A 20,613-nucleotide genomic window follows, 5' to 3' on the forward strand; every position below is an offset into this window, starting at 1 on the left:
CTGGACATTTCTGAATGCTCAAAAATTAGATTTGAAGGCACCTGTTTTGTTTGCTCAATTTCCAGTATTAATTGGTGAATGAATGAATGAATGAATGAATGAATGAATGAATGAATGAATGAATGAATGAATATTTGTATATTGTGATTCCATTAGATGTAGCAAAAAAAAAAAAATACAAAGGGAAGGAAGACTGTAAATACTTAACACCAATAACTGAAAAGCTTATATAAAGATAATTACCAAATCTTCATTTAAAGATTTCAGGGTGGGCTCCATTACAACTTCTTTCATTACCGCCATTTGCTCTTCTACAGCTTTCTCCTGGACACTGTTGAAAAACTAAGGAACAAAGAATGGTGGAACAGATCGCCTTTCTGCCCAAAATATGTCCATGAGGATAGTGCTATCCCCAAAACATCATTCCTGTTTATTTCCTAATTTCCCTCCATTGAATTTCTAAGAATCACTACTGATATAAAAAAGCATATCACATACTACAAAACACACCGAAGGCATTCACCAACAAAGAATCTGCAATAGAAGCTTAAGAGGATTGTGTTTCAGCATAGGATTCATTCATCCTGTTAAATGCTGCCCCCAAAGGGCATTTTACCTGAACAACTTTGCGGATGGTCCTGTTGAAGAGACCCATTAACTGGCTACAAGGCAGCCCTATCTCTTTCTCCAACTGGTCCATGGATTTGTGCTGGAGACCAATTCCAAGAAGAAGAGCCTGGACGAAAGACAAGGTTCCTAGTATGAATGAGGGAGGATTGGTTGTTTTTATACTGGGTTTTATTCTATTCTATTCTATTTCTCTTAATGTTTTAGCTATATTGTATTATTTTTTATCTTTGCTATATTTTATCTCTGTAAGCCGCCCTGAGTCCACGAGGAAAAGGGCAACCTATAAATCAGATAGGTATGTATGTATGTATGTATGTGTGGGTAGGTAGGTAGGTAGATAGATAGATAGAATAGAATAGAATAGAATTTTTATTGGCCAAGTGTGATTGGACACACAAGGAATTTGTCTTGGTGCAGATGCTCTCAACATACATAAAATAAAATATACATTTGTCAAGAATCATGTGGTACAACACTTAATGATTGTCATAGGGGTCAAATAAGCAATGGAGAAGCAATATTAATAAAAATCTTAGGAAATAAGCAACAAGTTACAGTCATACAGTCAACATGGGAGGAAATGGGTGATAGGAATGATGAGAAAAACTAGTAGAATAGAAGTGCAGATTTAGTAGAAAGTCTGACAGTGTTGAGGGAATTATTTGTTTAGTAGAATGATGGCGTTCGGAAAAAAACTGTTCTTGTGTCTAGTTGTCTTGGTGTGCAGTGCTCTGTAGCTACGTTTTGAGGGTAGGAGTTGAAACAATTTGTGTCCAGGATGTGAGGGGTCAGTAAATATTTTACCCGCCCTCTTTTTGACTCGTGCAGTATACAGGTCCTCAATGGAAGGCAGGTTGGCAGCAATTGTTTTTTCTGCAGTTCTGATTATCCTCTGAAGTCTGTGTCGGTCCTGTTGGGTTGCAGCACCAAACCAGACAGTTATAGAGGTGCAGATGACAGACTCAATGATTCCTCTGTAGAACTGTATCAGCAGCTCCTTGGGCAGTTTGAGCTTCCTGAGCTGGCGCAGAAGGAACATTCTTTGTTGTGCTTTTTTGATGATGTTTTTGATGTTAGGTGACCATTTTAGGTCTTGAGATATGATAGAACCTAGAAATTTGAAGGTCTCTACTATTGATACTGTGTTGTCTAGTATTGTGAGAGGTGGAAGGGTTTCTCTTAAAGTCTACCACCATTTCTACGGTTTTGAGTGTGTTCAGTTCTAGATTGTTCTGGTCACACCACAAGGATAGTTGTTCAACTTCCCGTCTGTATGCGGATTCATCATTGTCTCGAATGAGTCCGATCACTGTTGTATCATCTGCAAACTTCAGTAGTTTAGCAGATGGATCGTTTGAGATGCAGTCATTAGTGTATAGAGAGAAGAGAATTGGTGAGAGTACACAGCCTTGGGGGGCCCCTGTGCTAATTGTAGATATAACTCAGAAGGGCAACTGCAAAGGCCCATAACACATTATTGCATACATAGCAGGTACAGTTTTCTCCACATTTCTGTCTGCCCACAAGCCCTTTCTTCTAGAGCTCCATATTTGCTATTTCCTCGTCCAGAGGGAGGCAAAGTTGTCTCTTCTATGGCATGTGGACTTCAATTCCCAGAATTCCTGAGCTAGCATGACTGACTCAGGAATTCTGGGAGTTAAAGTCCACATGTCATAGAAGAGACAACTTTTCCTACCCCTGTCCTAATCATATCTAGCCAAGTCAATTCTTCGTTTTCTGCTTGCTCCCTTTGAGCCCCAGAGTTTATCTACTCATCCTTCTACTTCAAATACCAGACAAGTCATGCATTGTGATAATTTGGACTTAAGCCAAAGCAGTTCCAATACTTAATGACAGCTAACAACTACGGTGTCTACAATCTTCTCTTACATGTTTCTACCATTTTTGTCACAGTTATAGAAATTTCACTATTCCATGACATTACATATATATATATATATATATATATATATATATATATATATATATATATATATATATATATATATATATATGACGGTCTTGGTATATTCGGGTTTCTTCCCGTGTAGGTTTTGGAAATTTCTGGCGACGTTTCGATGAGGTCTCACTCATCATCTTCAGGCTGGTGTTTCTGTCCTTTTTCTCAGGCGAAGACTGCGAGACCTGAGCTGCATTCCTTCTATAAATACTGGTGGCTGGGTGTGGTTTGATGGCTCAGTAATTGCCTGCTGTGTAGAAACTTCCTGGTGAGTCAATCAAGCAGCCTACAAGTTCTAACTACACAGGACATCACGCCTAATCTACAACCATTAACTAACCAGCATACCTCAGCTACATCAACGACCCCAATTGTTACCCCTCTGACTCACCAGGAAGTTTCTACACAGCAGGCAATTACTGAGCCATCAAACCACACCCAGCCACCAGTATTTATAGAAGGAATGCAGCTCAGGTCTCGCAGTCTTCGCCTGAGAAAAAGGACAGAAACACCAGCCTGAAGATGATGAGTGAGACCTCATCGAAACGTCGCCAGAAATTTCCAAAACCTACACGGGAAGAAACCCGAATATACCAAGACCGTCATACCTGTACCCGTGAAAATATATATATATATATATGTAATGTCATGGAATAGTGAAATTTCTATAACTGTGACAAAAATGGTAGAAACATGTAAGAGAAGATTGTAGAAGATTGTAGATTGTAGAGAAGATTGTACATGTAGAAACATGTAAGAGAAGATATATATATATATATATATATATATATATATATATATATATATATATATATATATATATATATATATCTTCTCTTACATGTTTCTACATGTACAATCTATATATATATATATATATATATATATATATATAGATGATGTACCCCATGTCATTGTAGAGAGAAGAAGCCCAAGCAAAAAGAGTTCTCCAAGGCCTGAGCAGGGAGCAATGTGATGAAAGGACAACATCTGTCTTTTTATGGGATTGAATATTTTCTCACTCAGTGCCTGTTGATCTTAAAGGCTGCACTGATGAGAGTAGAAGTAGAAATGGTAGTTTGAAGGTAGAGGCATTCTGGTAACAGAGAGGAAGCTAAGAGCAAAAGAAACCACTTCTGGGCTCCTCTATTCAAAATTGTAAAACTCTCCCTCCCCCTTTCAGCAAAGCCTGGCCTTGAACCAGCTCATTTTTTAGAAGAGAACTGATCCATTCAGGGCAGGTGGAATGAAAAGGAGCTAGTTTTTGTGAAGGAGAAGCACTGCCTACATTTCCTCAGCAGAGGCTGGCAAACCAATCTTGTCCCTTGGGAAGAGAAAGAGTAAAATGATATTAACTGCTACTGCTTGACATCTTACTTCCTGAGTTAATAGTTTGATTGACTAACAGTAAGTTTCAAAAGAGGTTGTTTTTGTTTTAAGCCTGGGTCCCCCAAAGACCCGAAAGTAAGGTGGGAATAAGTTTAATTGACATCCTTACTCTTTTGGTGTGTCTAGTGTTTGCTTTTTTGGCTCCAGCAACTACTAGTCATTTCCCCAACTCTCTCCCTAGAGGAATCACTACTCACAATAATTTACTGTCCAAGTGAATACTGTCGATAGTTAAGCTCACAGGTTTCTTAGAGATTTAATTACTTGGTTTAGAGACGGGCCTAAATAAAATCTGGACACGTTTGTGATTGCAAATAATGTCTGGTTGTACTTATGATTCCAAAGCTAATCAGACTTCATCTCAAGAGGTTTCTGACTAGGAAACCATCAAAAATCTACCACTGGATTCCAGAGAATATCAAGTGACATGCGTAATAAAGATTTGGGGCTTATTGAAACACACATTTTAGAAACATTTATATCATGGGCAAAAAGATGCTAGTGAAAAAATTAAAGTATCAATGAAGACCCATTGGAAGGTCATCAAATGAAATGAATTCAATTAATTCAACAGTAGTTAGATAGGTAGTACATACAGCCTGAGTAGCAGAAAGAGGCATATCTCCAAACTTGTTGAGAAAGTACATTCTAGAAATAGTTGGGATCATGTCCATAATCAAGTGATAGTCCACCATGTTTCTTGAATACATCTCTAGCCTCTTCAGGTCATAAGGGATGAAGACCGCTAATAATTCGTTACGGCTGAGAGCTGAGAAAATTGGCGATAAATACAAGAAAAAATAAACGGTTATGCAAAAATAGGATCTGAAGTCATCTATCATCAGTAGCTCAGTGTGTACATTAATTCTAATCAATGTGCATCACTCCATTTGCCTTAATCACTGGCTCTCATAATCCCCAACCAGCCTGCCTCCATCCTTTGGGTAGAATTTAGCCATCTGCACCCATTCACAGAAAATAGATTATTATGCCATGTAGAAATTATGGGAGATAAAGTGAAACACACCTAAAGAACATTAACCTGGACACCGCTAATCTATACAGTGATCCCTCGTTTTTCTCCGGGGATGCATTCCAAGACCACCCATGAAAAACAAATTTCCGCGAAGTAGAGGAAATATATTTTTTAATGTATTTAACAAGTATTTGGACTTTTAAAACCCACCCTTTGCATTAAACAGTCATTCTATAATGTTTCTCAACTGGAACTACATGTGATTTCCTACCAGTTTCTTTAATAGAGTACAGTACTGTAGAAGAATTTTATGAAATTTTAATGGATTTAAAAATTTTAATGGATTTAAGGCCCCTTTGAAAAAAACCCGTGAAGTAGCGAATCCGCGAAAGATGAATACCAAAGTAGCGAGGGATTACTGTATACACTTTTTTATAATATTGAGTTGTGCGTTATATTAGGGAGGGAGAACACAAGATAATGTATCATGCATGGAATAAAGGAGTAGAAAACCACTAATGGTTACTTCTAATTTGAAAGAGATTTCAAGGAGTTACTCTCATATGACAAAAAAACCTAGTGTGTTATGCCTAAGCAGCATGAATTATTTTGAAAAATATTTGCATAGCCAAAATCAGTGTTACTAAAATGTATTGCCAAGGATAAAAGAGTACATTTAAAATTGAAGAAGAATGAAAATGAAAAGTGGATCTCAATTTCCCAAAAAAAGAGCGGGCCTTAAATGTTTAACCTGTTAGAAACAAACTGAAGATCTATGAAAATTCTCCATTCAACGCCCATCCACCTTTTTCCTGGGTTTTGTTTAAGTTGCTTTATGAAGTACCCCGTCAGGAGCTTGTGTATACTTACAGGGTTGCGACTGTTGCTTGACATTCCTGTTTTGTAATATATTCAAAGCTAATGACGGGGAGAAAGTGCTGAACTTGTAAGACAAGAGAGACAAGAATCTCCTCCTGAAATCTGTAGAGCAACGAGAAAAAACAAGAGGCTGTCATGTAACACAGTACAGTGGTTCTTCTACTTAAGAACTTAATTCGTTCCGTGACCAGGTTCTTAAGTAGAAACGTTCCTAAGTAGAAGCAATTTTTCCCATAAGAATCAATGTAAAAGCAAATAATATATGCAAACCCATTAGGAAAGGAATAAAAGTTTGGAATTTGGGTGGGAGGAAAAGGAGGAGGAAGAAGAGGAGGAGGAGAGTCGCTGCTGAAGGAAGAAGGTGAGGTGAGAGGAATCAAAAAAATCCAAAACTTTAAGGCTTAAAAAAAAAAGAGGGACTCTGAGGCGGTGATGTGGAGTACGTGTCTCCAATACACCCGATGCAAGGCTGCCTCCCATACACTGCTTTCCATACACTGGCTGCTGCTGCTACCTGCTGCCTCTTCCTTCCCATGCTAAAGGGCTCCCCTCTTCGCTCGCTCGCTTTGTAGCCGGCGCCTTTCCTTCGCTGTGGTGACTCCTCGGCTGCCCAGAGCAAAGGGAGTGTTTCTTTTCTCTGGGCGCTGGCAGAGATTTATTTTATTTTATTATTTTGGGTTTTTTGTTTTTGTTTGTTTACTTACTTACTTACTTACTTACTTACTTACTTACTTACTTACTTACTTACTTACTGGATTTGTATGCCGCCCCTCTCCGTGGACTTGGGGCGGCATACAAATCCCATAAATATTTATTCCCTGTCCAAGTGCCCAGAGAAAAGAAAATGCTTCGTTCACTCTGGACTGCCAAAGCCTCCTTAAGCGCCACCAAAAGACTCCTCTGGCAGCCCAAATGGCCGGGATTAAAGGGGGAATGGCAGGAAACTGGCCGGGCCTTCGTGCCGCTTTCAAATTTCCTAGAAGATTTTCCCCAGCTCCGGTTCTTAAGCAGAAAATGGTTCTTAAGTAGAGGCAAAAAAATCTTGAACACCCGGTTCTTAAGTAGAGGCGTTCTTAAGTAGAAGTACCATTGTATTTCTTAACCTTAGCCATTTTAAGATGTGTGAATTACAACTCCCAGAATTCCACAGAACTGCAATGTTGAGAAACATGGATAAGGGTTTGTCTGTTTTCTTGTAGTTGTTTTATTTCCCAAACTTGTCTGGAAAGTAAGGTTACAAGGCATGTAGCTCTCGCACGAAATGTTTGCAAGGGAGGTTGGTATTACTATCATGTAGCGGGAAACTAGCGGAAGTGAATGAGCAGTGCCAGTGGTCAGTAGACTGGTATTGTAGTGAAGGTTAGAGATGAGCATCTTCATTCCATTTCCCTCCAAGTGCGAAGTGCGCGCTGTAATACGCTACCTGAATGCTAAGGGCATGAACGCTGCTGTGATGGGCGCCCAAGATGCTTACTGAAGTGCATAAAATTGACAGAGTCAATGCTGCCCGAGAATTTTTTGACCCTTTCGAGATTGAAGGTGAGGCTTTTCTCAACTGCATAGTGACAGCAGATGAAATTTGGTCTTATCACCATACTCCATAGAGCAATCATCAATCAATGCAGTGGCACCATACCCATTCTCCTTCAGCCAAAAATTCAAAACTCAGCAATCGGCGAGAAAAATCTTGGACATCCATTGTGCACAAATCTTGGGCACCTATCACAGCCTTTAGCATTCAGGTAGCATATTACAGCGCATATTTTGCACTTGGAGGGAAAGAGAATGAGGACTCATCTGTAACTTTCACTACAATGCCAGTTGATGATCTACTGACCTCTGGCACTGCTCGTTCTCTTCCGCTGGCTTCCCACTACACGATGGTAATACCAACTTCCCCCACAAACATTCCCCATGAGAACTACATGCCTTGTAACTCTAACCTTTCCAGATAACCCTCGTAGGCAACATCATCAGAAAGGAAGGAAGGAAGGAAGGAAGGAAGGAAGGAAGGAAGGAAGAAAGAAAGAAAGAAAGAAAGAAAGAAAGAAAGAAAGAAAGAAAGAAAGAAAGAAAGAAAGAAAGAAGGAAGCTCGGAGAAGTAAGCTCACGTCAACCCTGAGCTACCAATATTCTCCTATATTAGAAACTTAGATGTATCCAAAAAAACCCCAAACAAACAAACACGCAACTAATCCATTGTAAAATCTGGGATTGTCAAAAGTTAGACAATAGCATTCCCCATTATATTGAAGCTTTCAAAGTTGTACCACGGAGATGGTGCCTTTTTTTTTCAAGCTTTCCCAAGCATGTAAGGGCTGGTTAAATCAATCACAAAGTGTCTTAATTAACTCACCTTTCCAGAAAGCAGTGAGCCAGCTCTCCTCTGTGTTCTCTCCTTCTTCGTTCAGCATCTTCAGCATAATGCAGGAGTGTTCCCCGGTCAGATCATTCTAGACACAAAGCCACTGGGGCTATTAGCACACTGTGTTTTCAACAAACAGCAACTATTTGTTTAAATTAAAGTATTATTCTATCGAAAGAAATACAATTAGCAGGGATGAGAGAATATCTCCTTGCCAAGAGAATTGAGACATCACTGCCCCAAGTTAACCAAATATTTTGATTAAAAGAACTAAATTAAGAGCCCATGTATTATAATTAAATTTAAGGTTTGGAAGGAACTTAAGAAATCATTCCTACTCCAAATGTATCTTTTTCTTTTATGTATGCTGAGAGCATATGCACCAAGACAAATTCCTTGTGTGTCCAATCAATCATTCTATTCTATTCTTTTCTATCTGGCAGATGATGATCCAGCCTCTGCCTTATGTCCCTTCTCCACCACTTAAAGCCTAATTAAGCCGGGGTGGCGCAATGGTTAGAGTGCAGCATTGCAGGCTACTTCAGCTAATTGCTAGCTGCAGTTCAGCAGTTCAAATCTCACCATTGGCTCCAAGATTGACTCAGCCTTCTATCCTTCAAAGGTGGGTAAAATGAGGATCCAGATTGTTGGGGGCAATATGCTGATTCTGTAAACCGCTTAGAGAGGGCTGTTAAAAGCAGTTTATAAGTCTAAATTCTATTGCTAAATAAATGAATCACCGTTTCTACAGTATATTTTTCCCAAAAGTAAAAGAATGACGCACTTCCCCTTAGCTACATCCCACCAGTCAATAAATAACAACTACAGCAATAACAACAACAACAAGAGTTGGATGGGACCTTGGAGATCTTCTAGTCCAACCCCCTGCTTAGGCAGGAAACCCTACACTACTTCAGACAAATGGTTATCCAGCATCTTCTTAAAAAACCTTCCAGTGTTGGAGCATTCACAACTTCTGGAAGCAAGCTATTCCATTAATTGTTAAAAGGATAGGTGGAAAAGAATTGAGAGTTCTTTGGCTGAGATTTATGGGGCTAAAGAATGATAAATAGCAAAATAAAGAACACTTGCATCAAATAACTAATACATTATTTTCTTAAAATACCATATTTCAAGGCAAAAAACCACACCCCACCTTGTAATCTGGCTTGTAAAATCTTGAGGGCATGCTTCTGGTTGTTATATAAGACTTTGAATTTGTACAAATGTGAGATTTTACTACTACTACTACAAATAAGCATAAACAATGATTAATTAAAAATGTACTCTGATATTCTGAACTATGAAATAAACAGGGGAGCTTTGAAACATCTTGAACCTGATGGATCTACATACACAATAATCCTACCACCCAAGTGTATGATTATATCCATGTTTGTTCCTCTCATTAGCTTTCATTCCACCCTTCTAGTAAAATAAAGTCACTCTGCCATTTTCTGACAAAGAAAATACAAATTATTTGCCAACAGAATTTCCTCTCCTCCCTGATATTCAAGAAATAATCATAGGAGTTGTGTTATAATCTTGGACTATGAAACAAAACTTACTGGAGTTTGTCTCAAATAGACCGGCACAAATCCACCCCGTTTCCAAAATCTAGTAGGAAAAGAAAACAATAAAAATTAATCCATGAACAAGAAAAAGTTTGTTCCTTATTTTTCCAATTTAAATACTGGATTCTGTATTAGAAATACATCCTCAAGCAATATGGTAAAATAGAAGCCATGTCTATCCTACTTTAAAAACTGAACATTTTCAACCGACACTCTGTAACACTGTCTTTCTCAAGCTAGAGCTTCCAAAACATAAATATTTTATTCTCTTTATTTCTCTTCTCTCAAGCAGAAGTGCCATATGGGAAAGTTGCTCATGAGGACAATGTCACCTTTTGGTGATGAAAAAAGCTTTAAATAGTTTGCCGTCTGAAATAAAAAGATAGTTTTGATTGGAAAAATTGAACGAATAGAATCATTGCAACACAAAATCGACGCAATACCATGTTTGCAACAGAAACTGCAGAACAAGGGGAAAAAACGCACACATTCCATAGAATCTATATGTTGCAAGGATCCCAAAGAACATTCCCCTTCGTTGGATCCATCAGTAAGATTTGGCAAAATTACACGGATACGCAGCAACAAAAACAAACCTTTTCCACTGCAACACACATTTACAGCAAAATGCTTACTTGAGAAGCCTTGGGGTCAAGCCATAAGAGACGCCAAGATAGTCCAGATTCTCGGCCTGCCTCTCACTCAGCTTGAGAAGCAGAGGTGGCAAATCCTTCCGAGGCATCACAGTTTCCTCTAGTAAGCTGACAGCCTGAAACAATGGAGACCAGCTTAATAAAAGAGGAAGAAGAGTCAAATAATAGCTTGTGAGGTCCTTGGTACAGCCAAGCCTAGAGAGCCAGCACAGACCCCACAGTTCAACCTTGAGCTACAAATATTCTCTTTTATTCAATTCAATTCAATTCAATTTATTAGATTTGTATGCTGCCCCTCTCCGAAGACTATATTTATATTGGTATATAAAAGCTTGAAATTTGCTAATTTACTGCTGGCAATTAAAGAATGCCAATGAAGTTCTGTGACAACTTGATACCACCAGTCATATAGAAAACTTCATACCTCACTGCTCACAGTAGCAATTTCTCTTGGCTTCCGAATAATCTTTTCTTCCAAACAAGGAAATTTGCCTTCATAATACATCTGGAGCAAATGCAAAGCTCGGCTACCATAACCCATCTACCAAAACGAAGAAAGAATTAGAAGAAAGTGCATTAGAAGAAGGCGCTTAAAAGGTTCTGACTCTTAAATGTTCCCATTTTACCAGTTATTGCACAGGGCGATCAATTGTTGTGACGTTATTTAAAACAGACTTTCATGAGTATGCATAGTAATAGAACGTAAAGATGATCTTGGCAATAAGCAATAGGGGCTACAGCATTTTTAAAGCCAAGAACATCAAGATAATTTCAAAAGCAGCTCAAATTGAAACATCCCTAATTCACTGACTTATAAGAAAGAGGAAGAGTACAATCAGGCTTGCAAACTGAAAGACCAAGTTAGGGACAAAGTGTTGTAGAAACATAGAAGATTGATGACAGAAAAAGACCTCGTGGTCCATCTATTCTGCCCTTATACTATTTCCTCCATTCTTAGGATGGATATATGTTTATCTCAGGGATGTTTAAATTCAGTTACTGTGGATTTACCAACCACGTCTGCTAGACGTTTGTTCCCTAGTATGAACACAAGAACAAGGGGACACAATCTGAAGTTAGTTGGGGCAAAGATCTAAAGCAACATGAGAAAATATTATTTTACTGAAAGAGTAGTAGATCCTTGGAACAAACTTCCAGCAGAGGTGGTTGGTAAATCCACAGTAACTGAATTTAAACATGCCTGGGATAAACATATATCCATCCTAAGATAAAATACAAGAAATAGTATAAGGGCAAACTAGATGGATCATGAGGTCTTTTTTCTGCTGTCAGTCTTCTATGTTTCTATGTATCTACTACTCTTTCAGTAAAATAATAGTTTCTCACATTGCTTCTGATCTTTCCCCCAACTAACTATCTGTTGTGGAGATAAATCTATCTGTCTGGTCACTAGAAGATGAAACTGAGTTCATGACAACACTCAATCAAAATCCTTTAATAATTACCTTTTTTCTTTTCCTTCTTAAAACAAAGCCTTTTTAATCTCTGCAGTAATAAATCGTAGCTTAATAAATCTGTCTCTCCAATACCCATTGAGAGCACCATAGTAGCTGATATAGTTCAGTTGTAAATTGTTAAATTATATTAAAAGAAAACAAAGAGGAAAAGGAAACATGTATCTCCAGACTAAACAGAAGTAGATTTCCATTTCATGTTATGCAATTAAATTTTTAGCATTTAAGTCCATTTATCTAACAATAAAGGAACCATGAAAAATAAACCTGTAAACTAATGCAGGCAGTCCACATTTATCCTGCTCTAAAACTGATTTATAAATACAATTAGACTGTTGTTATTTTGTCGAAACAACGCACATATTTGTAGTTCAATGAACAATTTAGGCCAAGGGCTAGCATCCAAAGATACATTGACTGAAGATATAAACAGAGTGGCAAATCATGCTCAAATTGGAGAAAATGAAAAAGGAAACTGACATTAACTGAATGGTATTCATAATGTAAAAACAAATCAATTAAGATTTAAGTATGAACCTCAGCTTTGTTTTAACAAATCTTGCAAATCAGTCAGTTACGTATAATAATAATAATAATAATAATAATAATAATAATAATAATAATAATAATAATTTATTAGATTTGTATGCCACCCCTCTCCGCAGACTATTTTAACCAGAATAATGTTTCATCAATTATCTCTGAGATATATTTTGGTGAAATTTAAAATAAATTTACCGCTTGGTAATCAGGATGGACTGCAATGCGCACAACTCTTCCACCAGAAAGGCTACCAAAATCAGGATCTTGGAACTGTTAATCAAAATGGGAGGAATAAATAAATGATTTTTAATGAGAAAGTATTAAATAGTAATAGTTTTTTAATTACTTAGTCTTACAACCATATTTTTGGGACTATAAGATGCACCCCCTCCCCCCAAAGTGGGTGTAAATGTCTGTGCGTCTTACAGAACCAATATTGTGGCAGGGGAGAGAAGAGTTGGTACAGCACCAATCAACTATTATAGGTGGCGGGGATTACCACTGCCGCCCATATGTCAATGATTGACAGCAAACGATCAGGGTCAAAGGCGAATGGGCGGCAGCAAACAGGTGAAGGCAAATGGGCTGCAGTGCATGGGCCACGGCAGCGATGAACTCCGCCGCTTACAACAGCTGATTGTCAGAATTCCAGGAGGCAAATCCAATCACAAATCAGCTGCTCAGCAGTTAAGACGCCAGTGTTCCCTGGTGGCGGCAGCAGCTCCGCTCAGTAGACTGGTGGTGGGCGCAATGGAGCGGACCCCTGATGAGCCATGTCCCGGGCCTGCGATAACGCGCTAAAGTTGACCAGACTGTTTGCTCCAAGGACACTAATCAGATGAATACCGGATGGATGCTGGGAGGCAGAAGCAGATTTTGTTTTTCTTCTTTTCCTCCTCTAAAGCTAATGTGTGTCTTATTGTCGGAAGCGTTTTATAGTCAAAAAAATACAGTAAGTAGTAACAAAGAGACAGCAATCTGATAAAATGCATCAGCCTTAGAGAACTCCAATTTGTTCAATGGATCGGGTTCTTAGCTCAACTGCCTTAATTATAGACTTAGCACTTCTGCTTACAGTATATACACTAGGTCAGTAATGGCAAACTTTTTTCCCTCAGGTGCCAAAAGAATATGTGCGTGCATTATCGTGCAAGCATGAGTGTCCATACCCATAATTCAATGCCTGGGGAGGGCGAAAACAGCTTCTTTTGCCCCCCCCCCTCCCGAGACCCTCTGGAGGCCAGAAATGGCCTGTTTCCCAACTTCTGATGGGCTTAGTAGGCTCGTGTTTCACCCTTCCCAGGTTCCAAAGGCCTCCCTGGAGGCCGGGGAGGGTAAAAAGTCCTCTCCCATCCCCCTGGAGGCTCTCTGGAAGCCACAAATGCCCTCCCAGAGCCTCTGTGCGAAACAAAAATCAGATGGCCAGCACACACATGCACGCTAGAGCTGAACTAGGGCAATGGCTCGCGTGCCAGCAGATATGGCTCCGCGTGCCACCTGTGGCACCTGTGCCATAGGTTCACCATCACTACACTAGGAAGAACCACGACAAACTATGTGATATTCAACACATTTTAAAAAATCAATTTAGATTTAAGTACAAAATCCATTACCTGCTCTGAGATGTTCCATGGAATGAGATCTCCTGAGGCTTTTTTCCCTCTGGACAGGCTGTTCATAATAGATTGTCGTGATATCTCACCTTCCAAACATACCTACAGGAATAAAGGAAATATAAGTTTCAGTTTTTTAGAAGTACATTACAGAAGTACATTCAGAAGTACAGTAAAAAACCAAAATTGTGAACGTTACTTAAAAGAGTAACAGAAGGTATAGATTACTTAAAATAGTACAGAAAGTATATTATTTTCTAATAGTAACTAGAAAGACCTGGCTAATCCAATCTCCTGATTGGATATTCTGTTCCCCCAAAACAGTAGTGTAAAAGAGGTAGAAGTTGCTGGTAACAGTGTTTTGATTCTGACACATTTTACAATTCCAAAAGTATTAAGGAAATTGAGAAATCAGTAATATATATGCTTTGGTTTTACCAATTCCCAAACAATGTAGCTAAAATAGAGAGTCCAAATTCGTTGCTCAAATGATGGAAAACATGACAAATTTCTTCCCTGGAACCAATGAAGAAAAGATACAAATTGCCTAGGGAAAGATTGAGAGTTCTTACTTATTGATTTCTTTAGTTCTGCTTCTTCTTGTCTGCTCAAATTCATGACTTTGGTTATTTGAGAAACATTCCTTCTTACCTGGACCACAGCAAGGACTTCTGGCAAGGAATTTTGAGTAGGAGGGACGGGTGGCAAAAGGCAAAAAAGATGATGAGCTGGAGCATCCGAAAGCATCTGGAGGTCATTAGGAGAATTCTAGAAGGTTGCAACCATGGTAGAGGATTAGAGGATGTCAATCATTCAAGCATGCTTCGCTAATTCAAGCTATTGGTTATTTCTAGAAATGATACTTTCTTTATTCAAAGCCCCATGACTTTGAAACACTCTATTATTCTCAATTCATTCCCATACACCAGAAGCTGACAAAAAAAATATTCTGGGTCAGAATGCTGTATGTTTCTGTATGACCCAATGGCCTCCAGATTTAACATTATATTTCTTATGCATCCTTCTTTCAAATCTTAGCAAACTTTATTTATTTGGGTGCCGAAAGTGTGTATATGTGTGGCCACACCCATAATGCCCCCCCACACTTCACGCGCCCCTGAACATCTGAACTCCTTGTGCTGCCCTGTCCCCACACATGTGGACGCGACCCCACCTCCCCATTTTCTAACTTCCGGGGGGCACCAGTAGGCCCATTTTTTGCCCAGTAGGCCCATTTTTCACCCCATCACCCCAGTAGGCCCATTCTTTGCCCAATAGACCCATTTTTCACCCCAGTAGGCCCATTTTTTGCCCAATAGGCCCATTTTTCACCCCAGTAGGCCCATTTTTTGTCCAATAGGCCAATGTTTCACCCCAGTAGGCCCATTTTTCACCCCAGTAGGCCCATTTTTTGCCCAATAAGCCCATTTTTCACCCCAGTAGGCCCATTTTCCCCTGCCTGGAAACGTCCTTCCAGAGCCTCCATGTGAGCTGAAAATCAGTCAGCTGGCACACACATGCACACTGAAGCTGAACTAGGGCAACAGCTCGGGTGCTACCTGTGGCACGAATGGCAGATATGGCTCCGCGTGCCACCTGTGCTGTAGGTTTGCCATCATGGGGCTAAGGCTAGGGGACCAGTAGTGGGTTGCTCCCGGTTTGGAGAACCAGTAGTGCCAGCGGCAGGAAGTGTGAACGCGCGCACGAACCAGTAGCAAAGGGTTTTAGAACCCACTACTGAAGAGGACAGTGATTTCAGTCCAATATTAGGGAGGGGGAGGAGGAACAGAGTAACCCAAAGTAAGTCCAAGATGAAAATAACACACAATCACCAACCTTGTAGTGAGAAGCCACATACAGGGCCATTAATCTCTGAAGAAAAGTTTCTGACGCTCTGTGATAACAGAACAGAGTGTCTCTGTTCACATAATATCTGAGGGTCATCCACGAGTTAAGTGACAAATTCCTGATTTGTCTCTGAAAGTTAGAAGGAAGCCAACATTTTCTTTGATGCTGACAAATTGCCATTGTCCAAACACATTCACTAATGTCCAACACACTTCATAGGCAGTGAAAAGCCAGGGAAAGTGAATATTTATCATTATCAATTGCATTTCTAAGTCTGTGTCAATTTTTAAGATCTCCAAATGAAAGGTAGTAGGTACCATGAGGCTTGTTGCTCCAAAATGAATGAGATAAGAGTGTATTTACTTTGCTGCATGGAAATGAGGGATGGGTATGTCATGGGAAACATAAGAGTTGAACACAATGGCAATGGGATATCCAAGTAGTGTATGTGATAAAACAAAAGACAGAGTCAAGAATGAATAAGTGTTGAATAAATATAAGCTGAATGCAAAAGTGAGGGATCAGAACAAAAAAAACCCCACATTTAAAAAAAAAGAAGTGAGGAATTTAAAGAACAAAAGGTAACTAATTAACTTATATATGGATGGTGTGGAGCCAAGAACAAAAAAGTAGGGTTACAGTAAATGATATTGGCCTAAACTAGTTATGGCTACTGTTTCTTTCCTTTTTCTTACTTCATATTATTCAGTTCTATCGCTTACTACTTCTTGCTCCTTTTCAATCCTTCGCAGGGTTTTCTTAAAAGAGAACAATATGATGGGAATATAAATATGACTACAATAGCTGCACTTAGCCTGAAAATAAGCACAAGGATACAAATCACAGGTCTCGGGCAACGGGCAACCAGATATAATTCTCGTGATGTTGAGACAATCCAAACATAGCAAATCATTCAGCCACTTCTCAACTGGATCTCCTGGAGCATATCTAATGGATTCCTGAAGTGAAACTTCATGCAATGTACGAGCTGAGGAAGAAATGATACACAAGATGTCATACAAAATGACCTAAACATCTCTCTTGTCAGAAAAGAGTAAAAAGTTGGTCAAAAAAACAACACCTGTATCTAGTACAGGTAGCCCTCAACTCACAACAGTTCATTTAGTGACTGTTCCAAGTTACAACATCCCCATGGTCACATTAATGAAATTTGGGAAACATCAACATGTCATAGGCCTGTTTTATTGCCGACAGAGGCAGGTAGTTCAGTTTCCTCGGACGAAGAAGGTGGGGGTGACGTGGAAGAGGGGGGCTTGGCACACAGCCCAGGAAGCCAATCTCCATTATCTTCGGTCGATTCGGATGCGGAAGTCTTGGACCCACACAGGCACAGAGTTATGCGTAGAAGAGACCAATTGAGGACATATTACAGGAGATAAGAGACGCCACCTGTGTTTGGGGGGGGGGCTCTAGTAATTAGAGCTGCTGATACAAATAGCAGCGTGTTGGTTTGACCGTTGTGGAAGATTATCTGATTGCAGTTCTTCAGGACCGTGTTTTGCTGTTTTCCGGACTTTGTTTGTTGATTTTTCATGCCTTTGAAACCAAAGCAGAGCAAAGTGTGTGTGTCTCACTTCGTTGGAAGAAGGAGGGCTGTAACGTTTCTTCACAGCTACTAGTACTTAAGGACTGATTAAGGGACTTGTACAGCCTACAAGGTTGTTTTGAGGACGAGTGCTCTTTGCAATACAAAAAGGGTGCTTTGTTTCTTTTGTATGTTGTGATAAAGAACATTGTTTTGAATTTTCAAACGTGCGTGTGTCTGAAATTTGTACCCTTGAATTTTCGGGAGGCTCATACCAGAGAGCCCGGCAGAACAATATATATATATATATGATGCCTTTTGCATCCCAGTCAATGGGGAAATCAGATTTCACATAATTTTGTTACTGGATTAACAACCGCACAGACTCACTTAACAACCGTAGCAAGAAAGATTGTAAAATGGGACAAAAATTCACTCAACAAATGTTTTGCGTGGCAACAGAAACTTTGGGCTCATATAGTTGTAGTAATAGGTCGAGAACTACCTGTATTCTCTAGAATTATTCTTAGCCTTATTCTTAGCCTTAAGCGGCACATTATAACTTTTCATACTTTAATGCTAGTCATGTATATTGTGTTACGTTACAGTTTTAAAAAGATAATTTAACTAATCCGCAATTGATTGGTTTGATATAATATGCTGAGTTTTAGGGAAGTGATGTCGAATTTTTTTTTGCTTGGGTGCCAAAAGGTGCCTGCACCCATAATGCAATGCCCTGCCCTCTGCATGCGCACACAACCAACCAATGCTGCACAAACACCCCGCGCATTCGCACAGGTTTCACTGAAGCCTCTGGACTTCTGGTAGACTCGTTGGGCCATTTTTCACCCTCCTCAGGCTTCAGGAGTGTCCAGATGTTTTCCTAAAGCTTGGGGAGGGTGAAAACGGCCTTCCCCCTCCCTCCAGAAGGCTAAAAATCACTTGGCCAGCATGCACATGAGGGCTGGAGCTGACATAGGGCAATGCTTCATGTGCCCTCAGATATGTCTATGTGTGTCATAGGTCCACCACCACTTCCCTATGGGTTACAAACCACAATGCTTAGACATGCACAATCTGACAAGCCAAAAATCTAACTCATCTACATTACATCACTAATGTGTGGAACCCTAACCTCAATTGCTGATGGATTTGAGGAAACAATCTTTCCACTTTCCCACAAGGCACTATCATCTAACAGAGAGCAAACAAACTTATCACCTAGCAAAGAAAGGAGACGCATTACCCGAATCTGTTAATTGCCTTGAAGATTATCTAAGATCAAAGACAGTTCATGGAAAAGTGATTTCTTTGGGTTTCCTCAATTACTTTCTCCTGGATATTCTTTGAAAAAATGTAAAGCTCAGTTAAGCAACACAGCGATGATCTTATATACAGGATGCTTCTAGTTTTAAAGGAATACCTGATGACAGTTTAGCTGTAGTGGTTGTTTTGTTTTCTGCAGTTACGCTGGCTTGGGCCTGTGCACTCTCCTGTCGTAACTGCTGGATCAGTTTCAAAGACAAGGAACGTCCAGTGCCCTCATATCTATTCAAAACAAGACAGAACAGTCAGATGGGAACCGACAAAAGAACAAGCAGAGCAGCTGTTTAACTTACAATGTAAGCAGATTAACCCAAATTCTATCCTAAATATGTAATATTTATGGAAACGTTGAAGTCAGAGGGACAAAATGCCAGGTTTATTATACAGTAGTACCTCTAGATACGAGCTGCTCCACATGTGAGTATTCCAAGTTACGAGCCACGACGAGAGCGAAATTTCTGTTCCAGACCCGAGCTCAAATTCGGGATACGAGCCGAGCTTCCACTAGGTGGCGCAAGAATCCTTGCTTCTGGTTATCTCCGCGGGGAAAAACAAAGTCTAAAGCCATTTGTTCCAGATACGAGCTGATCGACATACGAGCTCCGTTCTGGAACGAATTAAACTCGTATCTAGAGGTACTACTGTAGTTCTGTTTTTAAGTCTGATAAAGGACATTCTTAAAAAGCACTGGAATGCATGCAACCTTTCAGTCAAATGTCAGTTTATCTTGCTTCCAAAAAAAAAAAATAGTGGACAAAACTTGGGATACAACAATAAATTAATCAATTAAGGAACTCTAGAATGTTGTAATGCCAACTGATCAATTCTTTGATTTTGGGTTTTTTTTCTATTTTTCTCCTGTCAAACATCTAATAAAATTTCACCTCCTGTTTTTATTTTATTTATTTAATTGGATTTGTATGCCGCCCCTCTCCGAGGACTCAGGGCGGCTCACGACATATATAAAAACAGAACAATAATATAATCCAATTAGTACTACAATATTAAAAACAATTAAAAAGAGAAGATGTCAGTTGTCAGTCAACTCTGCACTCCAATTAGAGTCAAGATCAGTCTGGATCTGAGCGATCTTTTCTGCGAAAAATTTATTAAAAGCCTCGGCACTACCCTGCAAGGGTTCCCCAACTCCCCCCTGATTAAGAAGGGAGCGGGTCACCCTAAACAGGGTGGCTGGGCGAGATTCCGCAGACGCAATCAGGCCGACATTATATGCACGTCTTGTCGACCTGATCGTCACTTTGTAAATCTCAATATGAGCTTTTACAAGTGTTCGGTCAGATTCGGATCTGGTCTTCCTCCAGCACTTCTCTAGAGTTCTCTTCTGGCGTTTTATTCCGCGGAGCTCCTCGGTAAACCAAGGAGACCTCCAGGGTCTGTTGCCAGAGAGAAGTCGCAAAGGCGCAATTCGGTCTAGAGCCTCCGTCGCAGCCATATTCCAAGCTGCAGCAAGCGACTCCGCTGAACTGTGGACAAGTGAATGTGGCAAACCCCCAAGCGCCCTTTGAAAACCTTCTGGATCCATTGCCAATTCTGAAATAAATCAGAATTGCAAATCATTGCACTTTTAAACCCTTCTTTTAACTCAAATTTAACTAATTTGAGTAATTTCTTCTTGACACTAAAACTGCAATTACTTACATAAACTGTGTAGTGTGTGTGTGTGTGTGTGTGTGTGTGTGTGTGTTTGTATGTTTGAACAAGACTAAGGAATTTCGCATGCCAAATAGATAAAATAATTCATTGTTACTAAGGGGCCAGACATTCATGAATGCTTATTATTTGTTGATTCTATTATCCAATGGCAACCGCATGTGT

General features: G+C 39.6%; 1 protein-coding gene across 1 annotated transcript in view; it reads right to left on the reverse strand.

Moving 5' to 3' along the window:
• Positions 1 to 20,613, reverse strand: part of NAT10 (N-acetyltransferase 10) — a 47,686-nt gene that overhangs the window by 5,796 nt on the left and 21,277 nt on the right. The window contains exons 13-26 of the mRNA XM_070761045.1: positions 18,875 to 18,999; positions 16,743 to 16,893; positions 15,894 to 15,990; positions 14,709 to 14,825; positions 14,058 to 14,159; positions 12,640 to 12,714; positions 10,851 to 10,967; positions 10,409 to 10,542; positions 9,768 to 9,816; positions 8,191 to 8,287; positions 5,826 to 5,936; positions 4,576 to 4,748; positions 617 to 736; positions 244 to 342 (exon numbers count right to left, since the gene is read on the reverse strand). Of these exons, the coding sequence (XP_070617146.1) occupies positions 244 to 342; positions 617 to 736; positions 4,576 to 4,748; positions 5,826 to 5,936; positions 8,191 to 8,287; positions 9,768 to 9,816; positions 10,409 to 10,542; positions 10,851 to 10,967; positions 12,640 to 12,714; positions 14,058 to 14,159; positions 14,709 to 14,825; positions 15,894 to 15,990; positions 16,743 to 16,893; positions 18,875 to 18,999 (1,567 nt within the window). The remainder of the gene's footprint in view (positions 1 to 243; positions 343 to 616; positions 737 to 4,575; positions 4,749 to 5,825; positions 5,937 to 8,190; positions 8,288 to 9,767; positions 9,817 to 10,408; positions 10,543 to 10,850; positions 10,968 to 12,639; positions 12,715 to 14,057; positions 14,160 to 14,708; positions 14,826 to 15,893; positions 15,991 to 16,742; positions 16,894 to 18,874; positions 19,000 to 20,613) is intronic.

Source organism: Erythrolamprus reginae, chromosome 1, assembly GCF_031021105.1.
Source record: "Erythrolamprus reginae isolate rEryReg1 chromosome 1, rEryReg1.hap1, whole genome shotgun sequence".
NCBI lineage: Eukaryota > Metazoa > Chordata > Lepidosauria > Squamata > Dipsadidae > Erythrolamprus > Erythrolamprus reginae.